The sequence below is a fragment of the Syzygium oleosum genome, unplaced genomic scaffold, assembly GCF_021117445.2.
Source record: "Syzygium oleosum isolate NSW1041296 unplaced genomic scaffold, Sole_v2.1 Sole_v2.10, whole genome shotgun sequence".
Taxonomy (NCBI): domain Eukaryota; kingdom Viridiplantae; phylum Streptophyta; class Magnoliopsida; order Myrtales; family Myrtaceae; genus Syzygium; species Syzygium oleosum.
Window position 1 is genome coordinate 11981916 of NW_026607494.1, and position 22287 is coordinate 12004202.

Consider the following 22287-nt stretch of genomic DNA (forward strand, 5'->3'; position numbering starts at 1 on the left):
GGTGATGTGCACACAGATGACCTCCGTTCAATTTTCTCGCCGACACTCCCTATGGAAGATCATCAAGTTCAGTGATATAACCACAAACAAAATAAAGGCGAGTTCAGCTTTTGATTGGTAACAATGGGATATAGTAGAAACTTGCGCTCGAGTCAACGAGAAGCATTAACCACACAAGACATGCTGAAACATGCTCCAATTAATCTAGAATCTTCAGACAAATTCGTGCAAATCTAGTTTCGGTATTTCGTCGAACACACGATGAGGGTCTCGGGTGACGGTCTTATATGCATAACTAGAGCAAGGTTTCGATTCCATAATATCGCATCAGCAGAAAATCCAAACCAAATCGTCAATAATTACTTCAACGCTGTTTAGTTCGAGTCCTCTAGATCGAAATACAAAGTGAAACGGAGAAAATATGGGGCCGTAAGGTAATGGGAAAAAACGACGTTGAATGGTGGCAATTGTAATAGCCTCAATTAGACTCGAATCGGCGATGAGGAGTGTCATGATAGTAGAGACGAGTGAGAAAGAAGAGTTGGATATCGCTAGATGGCTGGACACATTTGAGAAGTAGATCCCGGCAGTAGTGCCCTTAAGAGACCTCATTCAATGCTGCTAAAAAAAACGAGGGTTTGAGGATTAGACGAACTCGCCACATGCAATGCTGATTGGAGCGGATCCATGGGATCTAGCGACCGAAGCTCAACTTTTCGAGTGAGTGCAACGGATAAGAGGTGGAGATAGGCGACTCAATTTTTAATATAAAAATATGACATGGATTCGTTTTTAATATAAAAAATACCAAATTAGATAAAAAAAATTTAATTATAAAATTCACGTAATTATTTTGATCGAAATTTCTTGTTAGAGGTACTTAAGTAATTTTTATGTTCGATTTGACACTTAAGTGGTCTTTCTGCGAAAAGTTTGCCACTAAAATTTTTACTTCGTCATTTTTTGTAGACTATGTATAAATACCCCTGCTAGTACTGAACGGAGATACTCTCTTGCGCAGAAGCTTCCCCATTTCGTCTTCCCGCAGCTCTCAGGCGCAAGCGAGAGAGCGACGGCAATGGCGGCGAATCCTTCCCGCCGCATGCTCCTCTCTCCTTCCCTCTCCCGACGCATTCGACGCATTTCGTCCTCTTCCTCCTCCTCCTCCTCGTCTTCGCTCGAACCCTTCGAGCCTCCGCCCGCCGTCACGCCTCGGAGAGTCGTCGTCACCGGTGAGTTCGCGCGGCCCGCTTCCTTGCTCTCTCTCGCCCGCCCCCGTCTGCCCCGCTTCTTCCGTTCGACTTCAAGCTCGAATCTTTTCATTTCTTTTCACCTCCGACGGAGGACGTGCTCGCTCCGATGCCATGTAGAGAGCTAGGCGAACTTCCATCGATAGAGGTGTGGTGTAACGTTAATGCTCTTTGGTGGATTTGAAGGGTTGGGTATGGTGACTCCGCTCGGTTGTGGAGTGGAAGCAACGTGGAAGCGCCTGATAGAGGGGAAATGCGGGGTTCGAGCGATCACGCCCGATGACCTCAAGATGGATAATTTCGATAGGGAGACGCGGATGCACACGTTTGAGCAGCTGACGTCCAAAGTGGCCGCGACGGTGCCCCGCGGTACCGATCGAGGCGAATTCAATGAGGAATTGTGGCTTAATTCCAAAGTAAATCTGTTCCCCGTGACTATCTGTATACTTTTGCTTTTACATGTATTTTTCCTTCTGTAATGATGTTCCTTTATATGCACATTGTTTGGCAATGGGGATTCTTAGCCAAGAGTAGAGTGGAGATTGATGGCAGATTGCATAAATTTAAACTTCTACTGATTGACTTTGGCCTTGCTGTGCAACATGGATGATGCAAGATGAGTGGTCGATGGAAGAAAGCCGGTTTTTCATTTTAGTTTTCTTATTGAGACCGAAAAGCAGTTGCACTGCATGCTTATTCGATGTACCAATTTCAAGCAAATGTTATACATGTGAACTAGACATTTTGAATCCGACCCCCCCAAAAAAAAAAACTAGACATTTTGAAAGCTGCTTATGTCTGATTAGAATTCTTGAGTTCGTAACCATCTTATGATGTTGCTGTAGGCCGTAATGAACACATGGGAGATTGTATTACTCTCCAATGCCAAGGCATATTCTCTGACTTCTTTTAATGCGGTTGGCATAGGCAGGTCTGGCTTGACAAATGTCTGTTTAAACTGCTGTGGTAGTACTTAGTTTTCTTATTGAGACCGAAAAGCAGTTGCGCTGCATGCTTATTCGATGTACCAATTTCAAGCAAATGTTATACATGTGGACTAGACATTTTGAATCCGACCCCCAAAAAAAAAAAAACTAGAAATTTTGAAAGCTGCTTATGTCTGATTAGAATTCTTGAGTTCGTAACCATCTTATGATGTTGCTGTAGGCCGTAATGAACACATGGGAGATTGTATTACTCTCCAATGCCAAGGCATATTCTCTGACTTCTTTTAATGCGGTTGGCATAGGCAGGTCTGGCTTGACAAATGTCTGTTTAAACTGCTGTGGTAGTACTTGAATTTACTGCTGGCAGTGAGATACTGAAATTTAGAAGTTGGTAATCCCATAGAGTTGGGGGCACTTGATCACATTATGCTTGATCATGATTATGTAGTCAGTTGAAATGATACACATATACTTTGCTACACTTGATGGCGCTTTGCTTGATCACTCCATTTTCCATCAGGATGAGGAACTCCTGTGATATACCAGATCAGTCCCATCATCTGCTCATGCTATAGGCTGTTAATTCCGAAAAAATTCATTCGTGCAATGCTGCATATTGAATTTTATCCGTTCTCAATTTTCTGTTTAGGAGCATCGTTCAATTGCAAGATTCATAGGCTATGCGCTCTGTGCTGCTGATGAGGCTTTAAGAGATGCAAATTGGATAACCACTGAACAGGAACAGAAAGAAATGACGGTAATCAATATATTTCTTGCAGATACTTTGGAAGAGTATTATGCTTTGTAAATTCTCTGGTGATGTACCTTCTTTTAACTTGAAGAACGCCAGGGGGTTTCTATCGGAGGGGGAACTGGAAGCATCAGTGACATACTGGATGCAGCACAAATGATCTGTGAGAAGGTTTATGTTACCATTCTGTCAGTCTTTTACAAAGCATTAACTCTTCCTGTGGTCTCGAACCTGATAAATTGCCTTCTTCTATGATGATGGAAGCGTGAATCTCTTGCTCTTGTTGCAGCGCCTTCGTCGACTGAGCCCTTTCTTTATTCCAAGGATTTTGATCAACATGGCATCGGGTCATGTGAGCATGAAATACGGTTTCCAGGTGAGTATGCAACTGTGGCCAGATGATTTTGTACGATAAAACTATCCAAAGACACAACAGCAGAGCTTTCTGCTGATGTCTCACTGCGTCTCTCAATCTCCTAATAAAGATATGACAGTTGGGATATATGCTTCTCTTCCTTTTTCCTCCAATCTTTATGCTTATTTTCTCAATTGATCATGTGATTCTTTTACCAAACCTAGCCTTCCTATATGCCTCTTGGAATTCTCAGAAAACATCTCGTTGTACTTTACTCTCATATGGTGGTCTTTTAATCATTCTTTATTCATTTCTCAACTGATCCATATCTTTTAAAAATAAATAATCGAGTCAATTTGTAAGTTAATACCCTTGCTTGGTCCACTGTTTGCCTTCATATAGGGGCCCAATCATGCTGCAGTAACAGCTTGTGCAACTGGGGCACATTCAATAGGTGATGCTGCAAGGATGATTCAATTTGGAGATGCGAATGTCATGGTTGCTGGGGGTACAGAGTCCAGCATAGATGCTTTATCTATTGCAGGATTTTGCAGGTAAGCGCTTGCTGAATGGCATATTTTATTTCCAGGTGGTAGCTTCGGAATAGCAATTCCTCTTCTTCAGGAAACCCTGGTTTATCCTTTCTTTTATCTTCCTTCTTTTTGGTCCAGTTAAGCCTGTGACACACGGAAAACTAATGCCAGGGATTTGCAGGTCAAGGGCTCTGACCACAAAGTACAATTCCTGCCCAGAGGAATCTTCGCGGCCATTTGACTGTAGTCGAGATGGTTTTGTGTAAGTAAACACTTTTTACATATTATTGGTAATTGCTGCTTTCAGGTGATTAGTAATGTTCTTTATCTAACATGCACTCGAAAATCAGAATTGGTGAAGGTTCAGGTGTCATGGTGTTGGAGGTGAGTTGAAGATTTCTTTCTTTGCAAATTATCTTTATTAATTTCCCGTTCTTTGACTTTCAACTGAATTACCATCTTGTTTTTCCCCTCGTAGGAACTTGAGCATGCAAAGAAAAGAGGAGCAAAGATATATGCTGAGTTCCGTGGTTATGGGATGTCAGGTCATCTATCAGACTGTCAAGAAAGAAACTAACAGTTTTGTAAGAGTGCGTTGTTTTCTTGTCTCTTACTCTAGCGGTGTTTCAGGGGATGCTTATCACATTACCAAGCCACACAGTGATGGAAAAGGTGCCATTTTGGCAATGACGCGTGCACTAAAGCAGGTATGGAATGATCCACGATGAGTCTAGTCATATCAAAAATTTCGAGTGCTGGTGAACATTGAAAGGGGTGGTGCAATGTTATGATTTAACTATCTCCTGTTAAGTTCAGCTTTATAGCAAAATTTTCTATTGGATCTACTTTATAGTAGACCTCCAACACCATGCTCATAAATTTTTCTCAATAGTATCTCTAATTTCTTTTGTTTGCTCCTCTTTCCTTCTCAATGTGCATGATCGTGAATAATGAGCCTGAGATGTCATCTTTGCAGTCAAATGTTCGTGCTAACCAAGTGGGTTATGTAAATGCGCATGCGACATCTACGCCTTTGGGTAAACTTCACAGCTTCTAGCTGATTGATATGATTGTCAGTTATCTTGATAAATTAATGCATGAGAAATTCCACAGCATGGCTAATGACAAGAAAAACTTTTGTGCAGGTGATGCAGTTGAAGCGAAAGCAATCAAAACAGTATTTTCTGACCATGCATCATCAGGTGCATTGGCCCTGTCCTCCACTAAGGTAATTCTTTTGCTTAAATAGGTTCTTTTCATTGAATGAAAAGGGCTATCTTGTGGCATAGTAGTGACAAATAGACCCTGCTTTACAGTAGTGCGGTCGGCAAATTTCTGTAAATTGACCATGAAATCAACTTTTTGTTTCAGTTCTCGTTCTTCAGAATGCTAATTTATACTTGCATAAGGGTATACGGTTTGTGTACTTTTCAATGGTTTCTAGTTTTATTTTTTGCCCTAGTTCTAGTTTAATCTAATTGGAAATGCTTATAATTGGATATGTTTTGTCGTGCCATTTGCCAACTTCAGATTATTCTTTACTTGGTGATGTTCAGATAGGGGGCATTTTCAATGTAGTTGCCATCGATCCAATTGCTGTGCTCATTACACATTGACTGTCAATAGGGTTTTTATCTTATTCTTTCTAGAGTTTCTGTTAACTACAGGGTGCTATTGGTCACCTACTTGGAGCGGCTGGAGCGGTGGAAGCAATTTTCACGGTTTTGGCCATACACAAAGTGAGGAATTTTTTTCCATTTTACCAATAAAAAAGAATAAATCTTTCCTGCCTTTCTGGAAAGGGAAGCTGGGAAATAACTTGCTCCTTGAGGGCATCACTGCCCTCATATGACTGATAAAAATTGATGTTTTAATGGACACGAACATCTGTTGGCTTTAGTATCTTTTATGCTTACATGAGTTCCACTGGAATTTCCGTGCGGGCCATAGTTTTGACAGAAGAAAATTGTAGTATTATGGTCAAATGGATGAAGCAGTTCATGGTGTTCATGGTTTTACCATTTCCAGTTGTTATGACCATAATGTTACTACTTTTGTAAGTACAGATGCATTGTCCTTAGGTCTGAGGAACTTGGTAGACATACCCTTCTGTGGCTTCAAAAGTTGTGACTAAATTGGGTCACTTTCACTTCCATGAACTTTGTCATTCCGAGTCTAAGTGGGAGGTCATGGTGTTCTTGCAGGGAATAGCACCTTTGACTCTTAATGTTACCAAACCTGATCCAGTGTTCAGTGATGCTTTCATGCCTTTGACTGTTTCGAAGGAGATGGCAGTGAGAGCAGCAATGTCCAATTCTTTTGGCTTCGGAGGGACAAATACGTCGCTACTGTTCACCTCTGCCCCATAGCTTAGATCAAGTCGTGGCACTATACTCTTGCTTCTGAATGTGAAGAGGCTGTTCGATGGAAACTGCAGATGCAATTGAAGCAAAGCATGAACGCCGAAAATGGAGGCCAAGAGATTTTTCTTTTTCCTGGGCCAAGAGGGCCCGGGGGTCGAGAGAATAACAGGAAATGGCTCATTGTTAGTCTTGAAGGGTGAACAGCAAAGTAATATGAGATGCTGGTTGTTTCTTGTTCATGGTACGATCAGCACATTGGTCGATTTGTTTTGGGGCAGACAGGTGACCTGATGAAAAGAGAAGATGAGGCTCCCTTACCTTTTAAAATTAAGGGATTTTGTTGTATGGCCTGTCTGTATTTTTCTTTTTTGTTGCACTGAAGTCGTGATTTTGCATAAAGTTCCTTTACCGTCAAGATTGGTAATCCTCGCCATCCTCCTTTTGGTTTTTCGGTCCCAAAATGGGTCATCTTTCATTGATCCTCCATATATTCTCAGCTGGCTTGCAATAACTTCACACTCTAAATGGTCGTGGCGCTTCCTTACTTGTTAAGTTGACGAAACTCATATCAAGAGAACCAATTAGTCAAAATTATAGAGAGAAAGGTCGAAACATATTGTTGAAAGAAAATCACAAGGTTACATGTGATCATAGATGTGATTTTATGCTCGCATCTTATGTTATTTCCCTTTCCTTTTAATGCCCAACGTCATTTTTTGCTTCTTCTACACCCCTTTGTCACTTGATTAAGAATAGGCATACTCGGGTCTCAGCTCCTGGCAGCCCTTAGTAAGAATAGGCCATGCCAGGAGAAAGGCTGCAGAAATGGTTGAGGAAAGGGCTCGGCTGACTTTAGAGGTGTTAAAATGGGTCTTAAAATCATATATGACCCATTTAAAAATAAATAGGTCATATATGGGTCACTTTAATTTTAAAGAGTCAACCTTAAATGGGTTTTAAATTTTAAAGCTTAAAGATAAATGGGTTGAGTTTGGAACCTATGTCCAACCCACCCACTAGACTAGTCATGGCCACGGGCCGGTTTTGGCCCGGAACCGGCCCGGTCAAACCCGGGCCCGGCCCGTTGACCGGGCCCGCGGTTTGGAACCGGAACCGGCCCGGAACCGCCGGTTCCGGGCCCGGTTCAAAAAAAAAAAAAAAAAGAAGAAGAAGAAAGCTGCAGCACAGCCTAACCTCTGGCGAGGCTCGACCTCGCCGGCATCGGGCGAGGCCGGCCTCACCAGTTGCAGGCGAGGTCGAGCCTCGCCGGCGTTGGGAGGCCGGCCTCGCTAGTTGCGAGGAGGTCGGCCTCGCCGACGCCGGCGAGGTCGAGCCTCGCCAGATCCGGCGAGGGTTCGACCTTGCCGCCCTCGAGGAGCCGGCCTCGCCCGATTGCTCGGCGAGGTCGAGCCTCGCCGAGTCCGGCGAGCCTCGCCCGGGCCTGGCGAGGTCGGCCTCGCGCGAGTCGAGCCTCGCCCGATGCGGGCGAGGCCGGCCTCGCCCGGCCCGGCGAGGCGGCCCTCGCCCGAGCGAGGGCGGCCTCGCTGAGGCCGGCGACCTCACGGCCCGGCTATGGCCGGCGGAGGAAGAAAAGAAAAAAAAAAGAAAAGGAAAACGAAAAGAAAAAAAATAGAAAAGAAAATTATGAACCGGTTCCGAACCCGGAACCGGCCCGGAACCGGCCGGTTCCGGTTCATACTTGGCCACGAACCGGAACCGGTCGGTTCCGAACCGTGGCCATGACTACACTAGACCCATCCACACACTCTCTCCCTCTTTACAAAAATGTTTAAAAAAATCGAAATTTAATTATTTTTATTTGTTCTCTTTTTCTTTTATTTTTTATTTTTTCTTTTCTCTTCTTTCTTTTTCTTTTTTTCTTATTTCGGCCGGTGGTTGGCCACGGCAACTGGCCACCGGGGCGGGACAACCTCGCCGGAGGCCGGCGAAGCTTGAGCTCGCCGGCCTCGGGCGAGGCTCGAGCCTCGCCGATCTGGCGAGCCTCGAGCTCGCCCGATTTCGGCGACCTCGAGGCTCGCCCGATCCCGGCGAGGCTCCAACCTTGCCGATCTGGCGAGACTCGAGCTCGCCGGCCTCGGGCGAGGTCAAATTAATTTGAGATGGATGAGATCAAGGATATGTCAAAACAGAATCATGAGCAGAGAAGAGGCAGTTGTTAGAAGTAGTTTATGCCTCAACATTAGATTTTATAGTGAGCAAGTTCCTGACTAGAGGAAAAAAGTCTCCTCCTTCTGGCACGGATCTACATTACAACAATAAAACTAAGTGATGCAGAGACATCTGTAAACTAAGGCAACATGAGCTACAGATGACCTAACCCCTAAACTGTCTTTAAAACTTATTTAGTAGAAATTTAACTAAAGACTGATTTTGTTGATGAATCTTCAACAAAGAAGAGTTGCATACAAACCTGTCTAATTTAATGTGCTACAGGTACTTCTTTCTTTTTTACATTACCTCCGTACGACAATATCTTATATCAATCACTAAAACAGACTACTTATCCTCAACTTTTCTAGGAAAAGTTCATCAGCAAGTTGAGAATGATAGTTCCAGTCAGATGGGTCCAAAATTTCAACCTAGTCAAATTGATGCTCAGTTGCTCACTGTTTTTGTTAAAGCAAAAAACTGATGACAGGAATGAAGAATATACAGCCGGTAAAAATAAGGCAACACAAATTTTAGCATGAATAATGATATCGAAAAGCTGACCATACAAAATGTGAGGGGGTAAGTACAGCGCAAGTGCCATAACTTTTGTACGGAGGACACTTAAGTGCCATAACTTTTTTTTGGCTCACTTGAGTGCCATAACTTTCAAAAAAATGATAACCTAAGTGCCACTTACGAGCTGATCGTGAGGGTCCGAAATCGCAGCTTTTTCGGTCGAACGGTGACCTTCCCGGCAAGGCGAGCACCACCAGCTTGAAGAGGGGGTGTCGGTGAATCATTCCATGGCCTCCGTTCGTCTCGAAATTTCCGTTTTAGCCTCCGTTGACGAAGGTAAAAATGCTTCGTAGTCACACAATTTATCGAGCCGATTTGTGTGACTACGAAATATTTTTACCTTCGTCAACGGAGGCTAAAACGGAAATTTCGAGACGAACGGAGGCCATGGAATGATTCACCGACACCCCTCTTCAAGCTGGTGGTGCTCGCCCGCGGAAGGTTACCGTTCGATCGGAAAAGCCACGGTTTCGGGCCCTCACGACCAACTTGTCGAGGGGTTGGTCGTGAGGCCGAACCGCGGCTTTTCAAGCCAAACGATGACCTTCCGGTGAGGCGAGCACCACCGGATTGAAGAGGGGGTGTCGGTGAATCATTCCATGGCCTCCGTTCATCTCGAAATTTCCGTTTTAGCCTCTGTTGTGAAGGTAAAAATGCTTCATAGTCACACAAATCGGCTCGATAAATGTGTGACTACGAAGCATTTTTACCTTCGTCAACGGAGGCTAAAACGGAAATTTCGAGACGAACGGAGGCCATGGAATGATTCACCGACATCCCCTCTTCAAGCTGGTGGTGCTCGCCTCACCGGAAAGGTCACCATTCGGCCGGAAAAGCCGCGGTTTCGGGCCCTCATGATCAGCTCGTAAGTGGCACTTAGGTGATCATTTTTTTTGAAAGTTATGGCACTCAAGTGAGCTAAAAAAAAGTTATGGCACTTAAGTGTTCTCCGTACAAAAGTTATGGCACTTGCGCTGTAGTTATCCCAAAATGTGAGCATAAACTTCATTTTCTTTCTTAAGAAAAGAAGAGGCTTTACAAGTAAAGGATTCAGGAATAAGGAAATTATATAGGTGAAATCCATCTCCTCTTCATAGCCATAGTTCTACATTCTATCACATCAAATTATCTTGTCCCACTTTAGTGAAGCCTGTCCAGCTTCATCAGCACACTGAGATTCCACACAACCAACATGGTGCTCATATTAACCAAAAGCGCTTAAAGTTGGGAAATGTCATGGTCTGAAGGTTTTGAGATGATATCATCCCCCGCCCAGCATTTTACTTTTTTCACTAAAAAGAACAGGATTTTCAGAGGCAAACTTCCGGCAAAAGAAAAAGAGAGCTTAAAGTCCAAAAAGAAAAAACTATACCTTTTCATTCATAATGAGAAGACACAGGCATGAGAGCGTGATGGCATTACAGCTGAACTATTCCTCACTAAATGGATCAGCTATAAACATCATGGAGTGTCCTCGTGCCTTGTTGTACGGTGTCATATTCACTTCAAGATCTCGATCTCCATAACCCTTTGAAAAGTAGCATCCTTAAGGTATGTAATGAAGGGTGTCATAGTGCTAACTTAGGTCTCCTCTACATCATGACACATTCGTTCTGATAATATGAAAATCCTTCAGCACTAACCTGACAGTCCAACCAAACTTCAACTTAAAAAATTCAGCCATTAAATTCAAACGTGATAGTTATGACTTTCCCTTTGCCAAAATTATCGCTAAGATTCTATTCATACAAAGAAAAACCTCTAAATGTCTTCCTTTGTTCCTCTGATGTAGTCTATTGAGCTAAGAGTTTTCCAAGACACAGCTCATATCCAAAATAAACATAAGTAGCTAAATTTTAAATGCAAAATCACAAGAAATAAGTTTCTCAGCCAACTTCCATTTGATGCAGCTCTCGGAGAGAGCAAGTATTGGTTATGACAATAAAAGATCATAGAAATGTCACAGACGACAAACCAACATGTAGTTGGCATCCGGCAACAATCAAACTATGAAATCTAACATGTCTTGTCATTGAATGGATCCAGATTCCAGACAAGATTCTCTTACAATTTCTAATAAATAGGAAAAGAAAAGGAGCAAAACAGCAAGTTTCTGACTAAATAAGTGCTTGATGTACCAGCAGAGTTCAATACAATCCAACTAGTGGAACAAGGCAATATGACAATCTTACAGGAACTAATGTTTGCTATTCTCAGCCTCCTCTTTCCCAAGAGCTACCACCACTTTCTTCAAGATGGCTTCAGTTGGCTGGTGAGAATTCTCGACTGCCTTCAAAATGACTTGCCATTTCTCACCATATTTGGGTTCCGCAGACAACACATCTCATCAACACATCTTTCTGGGTATCCTCCGTCCCATGCTGCAGTTCAAATTTGTAATACAATGCCCAAAAATCCCCAACATCAGTTTTAAGGATCACAGCCCTATTCAGCCAAGTTCTAGCCTTGTCCACCTTCCTATCATGCCAGAACAATTTTGCAAGAGCAACAAAAACATGTGGGTCATTATTACATTTCTTAAGCATCGGCAGTCTTGGTTTTGCATTGGGGGTAAGGAGCCATCTCAATCGATGCGGTCCAGACAATGCCACTGGTGGGACATTCTTGCAATGCCTTTGCCATCAATATATCAGCTTCCTTCTTATTTCCATGTATACATTCAGCACAAATGGCAGCAAGCCAGAGCTCGTCCTTTGCTGGATTCTTCTTCCTGGCTAATGTAAGAACTGCACGAGCTTTGCTTAGCCCATTTGTCTTCTCCTCTAGTTTAGCTAGAGAAATCCACAGAGGTATACAATTAGAACAGTGCTTCAATCCGGATTCATAAACTTCCTTAGCCTGTTCTAAGTGACCAAGTCGTTCTGCAAGCTGGCCTAGCATCAGCCACAGCTTAAAGAATGAGGGGAAGCGCTTCAACCCTTCATCTAGCAACCTCTTCTCTTCTTCGTGTTGCCCATTTCTCTCTCGACAATGGCAGACTTCATCCACACTCTCTCTGTCCCTCCCCTTTCTCTTGCCTTAGCAAGTAGCGTTCTTGCTCGCTCAGGCTCATGGTTCTCGAATTCAAGCTTGAAGGCTGCTAACCAGATCTCCTCAGAATTAGGAGTAGTAGCATAAGCTTCTTGAAGAATTGCTCGGGCAGCTGGCACATCTCGGGCAAGCCACTTCTCCTTAGCACCCATAAGCCACAAAACTTCAGCCTGTGGCCTGTAAGTGACGGCTTTGCGGAGTAAAGCATCCAGAGATTCTTTTGTTCCATGACTCTTTTCAAGCTGTGCTGCTTCAAGCCAAATGCTCTTCTTTGTCAAGAATACAGTGAGAGCATGGGCATATATAGCTCTAGCTGTCACACCCCGAAACCTACCAAGATGGGGAATGACACGGCCGTCCTTTCGCCCAAAGGACGCAGCCTCAAATCACCCAAGAGTCCCAATGACATCGCTCTCGTTCTATTGGCTGCTAAACAAAGAACCTGAAAGGTTGGGAAAAGAGGGGGTGAGCAACCACAGCTCAGTAAGCAGTGCGTATCTCTTCTAAGCAGATCGAGCAATCACTATGCATGTATACATCAAGCCATACCAGAAACTCGTACTTCAATCCAAAGATATAATATATATATCAATCAAATACGAGTTATTTTATTTCATCAAATCTTTATACAAGTCCCAAATACACGTTTAAATCCATCATCACAATTCAAACTATCAATGGTCAAGTCCATTGATCAATCTCTATAAAAACCACATCAATGGTCCATTCCATTGACTAATCTCAAATCACACATCAATGGTCTATTCCATTGATAAATCTCATATAACATCACACGTCGATGGTTCATTCCATCGACCAATCTATTGCTCAATATTTAACCATGGTCACGACACAAAGCCTTGTGACAAGGCTACCAAGATTCCCCCCTTGGCAAGGTCTCCACCTACAAAGCCGGTGGCTCGGCCCAGAAGGATATCCTAAACTCGGTATGCATACCCCCAAAGCCCCTCAATGGGCTCACAGCTATATTGAGCATCAAACAATCATCATCTAATACTAGAAATCCAATCCCGAATACATTTCACAAACCAAATAAATAACTTTCTCGCAACACGGCTCATCTGTCGGAAATATCTTTCGTAGAGCATTTCTCAAATCATTTCCGAACTCATTTCGTAAACTAGTTCGTAGTGCAATACACATATGTATCCTTTCACAGTACATTTCCAAAACAATTCCCAAATCATTCTCAAATACTAAAAAGTAGTAAATGCCCGATCCATACTTTTATGCAACAAATATGTTCTTTCACAACTCGTACGATTACTCAAATTCTTATCACTTTCAAAATATGAGTTTATAAACTCAAAGAAGAGATAGCACCACTCACCTGGAATCCCCAAAAATCACACAACGACGCTCACTCGAACCGACGATCTCGTAACCCTAACAATTAAACGAGAATCGACGTCAAAACCAAGTAAAATACTACGACAACTACAAAACGGCCAAACGATGCTTAAACTCTAACAGGACAACTCAAAGGCGCTCACAAATTGCTCATCCAAAACGATTATTCAAACCGTCCGCAATGCAAAACTTGAACGCGAAACTTGATCGCGCCATAACTTTCTCCATCGAACTCTGATCCTAGCAAACTTATAGTCAAAAGAAAGCCCGTTCAGAGTATTACAAAAGCCCCAACTTGGCCGTCCCAAAATCGAGCCAAAACGGACGAAAATCAGCCTAAAAACCTCTGGTCGCGCACTGTTCATTGCACGCGCTCAACTTCAAAAATTCATATCCGGCAAACCGAAAGTCCAAATCGAGTTCCGTAAGATCTCACGGTTCCACGACACCCTAAACTATCAATTCTATATATATACGCCGCTCAACGACCCAAAAATCGGATTTCGCCGCTCGGACGAACGAGGGGCACAAGTGCTTACCGGGCGTTGCGATACGAAGTTGAATCGGCTTGGCGAGGTCCCGCGGCGCAAAACCCTCTCTTCTTCTTCCTTCTCTTTTCCTCTCTCTTTCTTTTCTTCTTTCTCGGTTTTCAGCCGAGTGAGCTCTCGGTCTTCTCTCTCTCTCTTTGCCTTGCTTTTCCTTTTATAAAGCAATTTTCACTTTCTTTCTTTTCTTTGACTTTTCAACCCCTTTTTCTTTTTTTTTTATCCATATTTTACATTCTCCCCTCCTTAAAAGAAATTTCGTCCTTGAAATTTGAACTTACCTTAGCCATCAAACAAATGCGAATGTTTGTGTCTTTCCTCCTCCTCAGACTCTCAAGTAGCCTCCCTATGCAATTTTTGCCATTGGATCTTTATATATGTTCTCAATAAACTCCTCTGTTTCTTTAAGCTTACTAGGACATTCCAAAAGTCCACCACGCTTTCGCTGCGCCTCTGATCAAAATAAGTTTTGCTTTCTTTTCTATTTCAAGTTTATCATCACCACCAGAATTATTCGATCATAAAAAGTAGCTCGTAGTTCATTCACATAAGCATCAGAGAACAGAAACTAGTCTGACCATTCTTGCAAAACCTTCGGGATTTGTGACGTGCAGTACATACAAATCTTCATACTAGATTTCCTTTTCATGAGTGGAAGGTCCTTCTAGCATGATTCGAAGAAATAATTAGTTCTCAAAGACTTTATATACCATCTTATTATCAATTGTCAACTGATAGAATTTCCATCTAGACCATACCTCAAATATGAGTGGAAGGTCCTTCTAGCATGATTCGAAGAAATAATTAGTTCTCAAAGACTTTATATACCATCTTATTATCAATTGTCAACTGATAGAATTTCCATCTAGACCATACCTCAAATGACCAGCACACAGAAGCTTTACCGTCAAGATTAGTTTCCTCATCTAATAATCTATAGAATCGTATCGATTCAGCCAAACTTCTTTCTTTTTACAATCAGCTATATCCTTCAAGTGGTTTTTGTGCCCATGAGACGAGACTTTGGGGGCTTTCAAACCATCTCGCCGATAGGAGACCATCATGTTCTCATAAACCAGAGTGCTAATTTTGTGTTATTGCCCACATGATTATTGCCATCGGAGCTTTAGCAATACTTTCCATCAAGCCTTCACAAAATTGTAGTTCAAGAAGTTTTTTTTTTTTGTAACCTTTCTGTCTGTAGAAGGCCAACAACTGTCCCTTAGCCATTACAAGATCTAGCCGAATACCTCCACTAGATGAGCATTGAGACAACATTTTTATATACTCTACTAGTTTATCCGAATTGGCACTCATGGATTCATCCCCACCTTCACTGGAGTCTAACTCCTCCCGAATTCCAGTATTTTCAACAATCTAGACCTTTATCTTGTCATAAACATCCTTTGGTGCACAAGAACAAGCCAACTTGATATGACAAAAAATGCGCGAACTTGGTCAATCAATCAACAATCACTCATGTAGCTTTCAAGTCCAATTTGCTCATATCCTCGAGAATAAACTTCCAAGTAGCGAGTAAAGTTGTCACTTCCAGAAGACATACTAGGCATTTGCTACTACGCTTGCCTTGCTTGTATTAATGGACGAACAAATCATAATCTTTCAGAAGCTCCAACCATCTCCTCTGCCTCATATTCAATTCTGCTTATGAAAGAATATACCTTAAGCTCTTGTGATCCATAAAGACTTTGCATTTTTATCATACAAGTAATGCCGCAATGCGATTTCAACTGTCTACAAGCATAAACCCAACTTTACCATTTGCATCACCAAAGTTCTGAAATTCATTTTTCCGTCCACTTCTACTAATCATCACCAAATTTCACATCTATTGCTTAGTCTCCCCATTTTGTATTACTATCCTCAAATCAATCCACTGAAAATTATTGCTTGCAATCTGTCATGCCCAAATATCATACTACCGCAGTATACTAGTATCCAAACTATCTCCAAATTATCAATTCCTACATAGTCTCTACTATCTCCAAAGTATCATCAATTAACAAAATATTGTTACGACAATTTTCTCTAGTACCATAAAGTTGATAATCATTCACTAACACTTGAAATATAATCCACAGAATATCTATTAAATCAAAACATATCACAACTTGAATTTCCACAAGTTGTCTGTTCTCCTTTCAACATTCCATTTACTTCAATTACGTACATAGTCCAAGAATATCACATCATCCACTCAAAGATTCGCGCAAATCAACTCTTGTTTATTGCACAAAAACTTTCGAATTCTTTTCCTGTCTTTACTAACACCTCAAGAAGAGATTATTGATAACACTATCTCAAAATTTGCCAATCTAATACCATAAGATACTTAACTCTTAACACTCTCAAGACAAGATCCACTTATTCAAATTTCCAATCTCAATTGTCTCCCCAAATACCCATAAATCTTATCTAAGAATTTTACCACTTAAGATATCATCTCTTACGATTGAATGCTTACAACTTCCCAAATCACTGAGATAGGAACATATCTAGTTTCCATTAAATTCAATGGTCTCAAGTTCTCAATTTAAAGAATTATCACTTAAAATTATCTCTTCTTAATTCAAAGACTGAAACACTCGCCTTGTGTTACCATTTTATCGAAAACCACAACTGAAATTGACAGCCTCCACTAGTTCCACAAAAAAAATTAGAGTAAGATCATAACCTGTTATTCAGAAGTTCATAAGTTGATCGCACCTATTTACCATAAGTAAATCTCTGTCTCATATGTCAATTCAAGCTTATAACTTCTAAGATCAATCTTATCATGCCAAATATTGCCACATATCAAGACTTCCAATATAAATTCTCCTTTTCTAACCAAGAAAAATAACATATCTCAACCAGCAACTTTTGCTCTTCATCCCTGTTCTTTGTTAGCGATTTCTTTAATTGCCCATACCTCGTCCAAAATATGCTCTAGAGGCAATTTGTCAAGTTGGGAAAGTATATGCTGTCTTGTGATCTCACCTTCCCGCCCGACTTCCGCATCAATTTGAATGAGCCTTGAACACTTGATAAAATGTTGTCTTCAACCTTCCAATTTCATCTACTAGCATTTCCCTTTTTACCGGCTGCTCAAGATTTTCACTCTCCAGTTCATTAATCAACTTATTGGATAATTTGGAGGCTCCAACATGTTTCTCACATTCTAATTAAAGGGATAAATCCTTTGCTTCCAAATCTCCAACAAACTTTTGCAAAATGAATATTTCAACTCGTGCATTTACATCTTTCTCCACTTCTTCCTCATTTGAATTTCTTCTTGCAAAAAGTGTACATAATTTTCCGAACCCGCCAAGCGTGCCCCACTTGATTGTACGTAAGTTGCACGTTCTTGTTTTGTAACTCCTTCACTGTTTATCTGGAACATGTAGGGTCAAGATTTGCCTACTTCACTAGGGAGAGAACACTCTATAGCACCCATTAAAGCCCTTAATTTCTTCTCACAAAGACTTTACATCTCTCTCCAACTCCCTATTTTTGCCAGCCAACGCATCACGATTGCCTTCAACTTTCAGATTTTCATCAACGGGTCTGCAAATGCCATCTGCAAAAACTTCAGAATCCGTAACCTCGACTATTATATCATCTCCATTACTAAACGCACCCTTATCTACAACAATTTCCACAGTAAAAGATTCCTCCCTCTGACCTTGACCACCACAATCCCCAGCTCTAGCTAGATTTTCTTCCCGACTACCACTAATTCCATCTTCGCCTATTGACACTACACTTTCTGATGCACTAGAGACTCAAAACTCCTTGTATTCTTGCTTATCCATGGTCGATGACAACCGGTCCTATTCAAGAGTACACATCTTGAGTTGTGACTCGCCAAATATCTCCCCCTTTATTTTCTTGCCAAAACCGCACATTGAAAACCTTAAGATACATTCCTGGTATCAAAAGTAACAACTCGCTTGTCTTTGTTATCTCTTACAAGGCAAAGCACGTTTCTCTAAATTAGAATTGACGGTCACCTAGATTCCAAAAGAAACATATACCATAGTATTCAATAAAAGACTAACACGCTATAAACTAACACACAAGCTCACAACGTCCCAAAGACTTTATGTCCCAAAAATCATATCCTAAGCTCTGATACCAACAAATGTCACATCCCGAAACCTACCAAGATGGGGAATGACATGGCCGTCCTTTCGCCCAAAGGACGCAGCCTCAAATCACCCAAGAGTCCCAATGACATCGCTCTCGTTCTATTGGCTGCTAAACAAAGAACCTGAAAGGTTGGGAAAAGAGGGGGGTGAGCAACCACAGCTCAGTAAGCAGTGTGTATCTCTTCTAAGCAGATCGAGCAACCATTATGCATGTATACATCAAGCCATACCGGAAACTCGTACTTCAATCCAAAGATATAATATATATATATATATATATATATATATATATATATATCAATCAAATACGAGTTATTTTATTTCATCAAAGCTTTATACAAGTCCCAAATACACGTTTAAATCCATCATCACAATTCAAACTATCAATGGTCAAGTCCATTGATCAATCTCTATAAAAACCACATCAATGGTCCATTCCATTGACTAATCTCAAATCACACATCAATGGTCTATTCCATTGATAAATCTCATATAACAACACACGTCGATGGTCCATTCCATAGACCAATCTATTGCTCAATATTTAACCATGGTCACGACACAAAGCCTTGTGACAAGACTACCAAGATTCCCCCCTTGGCAAGGTCTCCACCTACAAAGCCGGTGGCTCAGCCCAGAAGGATATCCTAAACTCAGTATGCATACCCCCAAAGCCCCTCAATGGGCTCACAGCGATATTGAGCATCAAACAATCATCTAATATCAGAAATCCAATCCCGAATACATTTCACAAACCAAATAAATAACTTTCTCGCAACACGGCTCATCTGCCGGAAATATCTTTCGTAGAGCATTTCTCAAATCATTTCCGAACTCATTTTATAAACTAGTTCGTAGTGCAATACACATATGTATCCTTTCACAATACATTTCCAAAACAATTCCCAAATCATTCTCAAATACTAAAAAGTAGTAAATGCCCGATCCATACTTTTATGCAACAAATATGTTCTTTCACAACTCGTACGATTACTCAAATTCTTATCACTTTCAAAATATGAGTTTATAAACTCAAAGAAGAGATAGCACCACTCACCTGGAATCCCCAAAAATCACACAACGACGCTCACTCGAACCGACGATCTCGTAACCCTAACAATTAAACGAGAATCGACGTCAAAACCAAGTAAAATACTACGACAACTACAAAACGGCCAAACGATGCTTAAACTCTAACAGGACAACTCAAAGGCGCTCACAAATTGCTCATCCAAAACGATTATTCAAACCGTCCGCAATGCAAAACTTGAACGCGAAACTTGATCGCGCCATAACTTTCTCCATCGAACTCTGATCCTAGCAAACTTATAGTCAAAAGAAAGCCCGTTCAGAGTATTACAAAACCCTCAACTTGGCCGTCCCAAAATCGAGCCAAAAACGGACGAAAATCAGCCTAAAAACCTCTGGTCGCGCATTGTTTATTGCACGCGCTCAACTTCAAAAATTCATATCCGGCAAACCGAAAGTCCAAATCGAGTTCCGTAAGATCTCACGGCTCCACGACACCCTAAACTATCAATTCTATATATATACGCCGCTCAACGACTCAAACATCGGATTTCGCAGCTCGATTTTCCCAAAATTCCGAATTTAAACCCTAAATCGGAAAACTTCTCCGATCGGACGAACGAGGGGCACAAGTGCTTACCGGGTGTTGCGATACGAAGTTGAATCGGCTTGGCGAGGTCCCACAGCGCAAAACCCTCTCTTCTTCTTCTTCTTCTTCTTCTTCTTTCTTTCTTTTCTTCTTTCTCGGTTTTTAGCCGAGTGAGCTCTCGGTCTTCTCTCTCTCTCTCTTTGCCTTGCTTTTCCTTTTATAAAGCAATTTTCACTTTCTTTCTTTTCTTTGACTTTTCAACCCCTTTTTCTTTTTTTCTTTTTTTTATCCATATTTTACACTAGCAGTCTCGATCGAACCTCTTTTCTTGCACTCCTCAGCATCAGCGACCCATGTCCTCTTCATATCCTCTTCTTCCACTCCAATCCCAATTGTATTGTGAATAATTGCCTGGCATGTCGTGACAGACCCAACCCTCTCGGCAGCCTCAGCCTCCTTCATCCAAAGCTCCCTATCAATCACCACTCCCTCCCTCTGCAAAGCCCTAATACCTCTCTCAATGATCTTTCCAACCAAGGAAGTATTGCCATTAGCTTCTTCCAACTTTGCTGCAGTGATCCATATCGCAGGCTCTTTGGGCAACCTTTCTCTTGCCCTATTAAGCACCTTCTTTGCATTATCATAAGTCTCCAACCTAGCCAGCGCAAGCCACAACTCAGCATGCAATGGGCAAGACTCCACAGCCCTGTGGAGCCATATCCTCGCATTTTCCTCGTTCGAGAGTTTTACAAGGGCCTTCCACAGCCTAACTGAGTCAGGGATATGTTCTAACCCTTTCCTCAACACCCTACTCTTATTCAGTTCATCATGCTCCAATTTCGCAGCCTGCATCCACAACTTAACAGAAGTTGGAATTGATTTAGCTCCATTAGCAATCACCGCCTTCGCCTTGTCAGGGCTCACAAGCCGGCACGCCTCAATCCTCACATCGTCATTTTTGGGACATTCCTCACACCCTTTCTGCATCAATTGCCTAGCAGCCAGTATTTAAGATTTCAGACAAAGACATTTATACGAATTAACATGTATAAAATAATCAATTATTAAAACTAATCGCTTTAAATTTTTCTCCATGCCACTCAGATGGGCTTGTCCAACAACTGCGACAATTGACTCATAAATTTCTGCATAATTTTGCAATCGTTTGCACATTATCTTAAAAGAAAAAATGGTAATCAATAAAAATAATATATTAATAATGCTTAGGGAAGATCTATTTCACGAAAGAATACTCACCCATCTCGTTCATCAAGAAGTATGTCATCTGCGCTGGGAAATTCTTCTAAGTTATTTAAAACAATGTCATCAATTGTCTGCTTATGCAGAAAAAACTAATATTACCAACGTGATGTAAATATTAATAATATTTAACGCAATGAATCTTACCATTCCTTCATACAAATGTAAAATTTTTTGTAACTTTGCATATTCCCATGATGGCATATTTGCCAACATATGAGCCGTGGTGTCCTATGGCAGTGGAAGAGAGAACAATAAGATTTTAAACAATACGAACTAAATTAGGAAAAGAACCGAAAAAAGAAGGCAATACCCTATCAAGTTGATCTATAAATTGAAGTTCAACGCCACACTTTATGCCTTCTATGGCCGCAAAGTAAAATTCACTTTCTGGATCAGTGATGATATCTTTTCGATCGTCACAGAGTTCTACAAGAACAGCCTGCACTCCAAGTTTCTTAAATTCAAGTTCCTTCTGAAGCATTAATGCAAATGCAAGTCATGAAAAGAAAAATACCTATGATTTTATTTTTCTTATCATGTCCTTTACCAATTCACATGATTCCTGTAACCAAAACCATGGCACAAACATTAAACGTATACAGATTTTACCTCACAAATTAAAATTTAGAGTTTGAACTTTCATAACACTCACCGTAGTCCTATGTATGACCCCTATTAGATGGACCTCACACTTGCCAACCGTGAGGACCATCACCTCCTCACCATTGCCAACATCCTCTCCCCGTTATCCTTGGGCATATGTGAGTGATGTGGCGGTCGGTTGGATTCTAAAACGAAATTGATGTACGGACTGGCTGTAGAAGGAGAGAGCAGTGAGAGGAGAGAGCGAGCTGACCTAGTGGGGCGAGTGGGCGAGCCAGTTGATTCACGAACCGGGTTGAGGAGAGTTGAAGGCATGCAAATGGCTATCAACCTTTGCATGTCTTGCTTGATCCTCTTTCTCTATATTGCAGTCATTGATGAGAGAGAAGAGACAGGACTGGTTATATAGTTGCCACCTCTCAACGATGTGCAAATGTGCAAAAGTGCTGTATTTCCTAAGTGTGTACTTGACACACTCTGTCAGTGAGAGCTTAAATTAATTGTAGCGGCAACAGACAATGCAGCTCTAAATGATGGTAAATAACCAATGGCTAGTGATCCATGGTATCTGCGCCTCTGCTTTCATGAACAAACTCTCTGCTCTCCGGCCATAACTTAAAGTAAAAAACAGTCAAACTTTCAGTGCCTGCAACTTGGTTTTCCTTTTTTCATGAGGAGGCTTTGGCAAATGATGATTGTGCTATCTTAGCTATTGCCACACTTACAAAAATCTATTGA

General features: G+C 41.5%; 1 protein-coding gene, 1 long non-coding RNA gene and 1 pseudogene across 3 annotated transcripts; 1 reads left to right on the forward strand and 2 right to left on the reverse strand.

Moving 5' to 3' along the window:
- Positions 1–1003: 1003 nt before the first annotated feature.
- LOC115663841 (3-oxoacyl-[acyl-carrier-protein] synthase, mitochondrial) lies at positions 1004–6538 on the forward strand. Of its 2 annotated transcripts, XM_056315547.1 has the most exons (14): positions 1004–1232; positions 1437–1666; positions 2847–2954; positions 3048–3119; positions 3238–3324; positions 3706–3857; positions 4018–4098; positions 4187–4220; positions 4315–4381; positions 4467–4543; positions 4813–4873; positions 4982–5064; positions 5504–5575; positions 6041–6538. In XM_056315547.1, the coding sequence occupies exons 1-14, from the start codon at positions 1079–1081 to the stop codon at positions 6203–6205; spliced, it is 1443 nt and encodes a 480-aa protein (XP_056171522.1). In that variant the 5' UTR covers positions 1004–1078; the 3' UTR covers positions 6206–6538. The 2 variants fall into 2 exon arrangements, with proteins under 2 accessions (XP_056171522.1, XP_056171523.1); XM_056315548.1 differs by lacking the exon at positions 4813–4873 and having other exon boundaries at positions 6041–6279.
- A 4277-nt stretch (positions 6539–10815) lies between these two features.
- LOC130139189 (protein STABILIZED1-like) lies at positions 10816–21658 on the reverse strand (annotated as a pseudogene).
- On the reverse strand, positions 12313–13985 carry LOC130139031 (uncharacterized). The gene is made up of 3 exons (XR_008817278.1): positions 13909–13985; positions 13350–13405; positions 12313–12440 (listed from the first exon to the last, which is right to left on the reverse strand). It is a non-coding gene; the product is annotated as an uncharacterized LOC130139031 (long non-coding RNA).
- Positions 21659–22287: the final 629 nt, after the last annotated feature.

Excerpts from the sequence above, each read along its gene's own strand:
- LOC115663841 (XM_056315547.1), top strand. The coding sequence starts at position 1,079 with ATGGCGGCGAATCCTTCCCGCCGCATGCTCCTCTCTCCTTCCCTCTCC. Across the intron at positions 1,233-1,436 it reads TCGGAGAGTCGTCGTCACCG|GGTTGGGTATGGTGACTCCG; the intron begins GTGAGTTCGCGC and ends GTGGATTTGAAG. Across the intron at positions 3,120-3,237 it reads CACAAATGATCTGTGAGAAG|CGCCTTCGTCGACTGAGCCC; the intron begins GTTTATGTTACC and ends CTCTTGTTGCAG.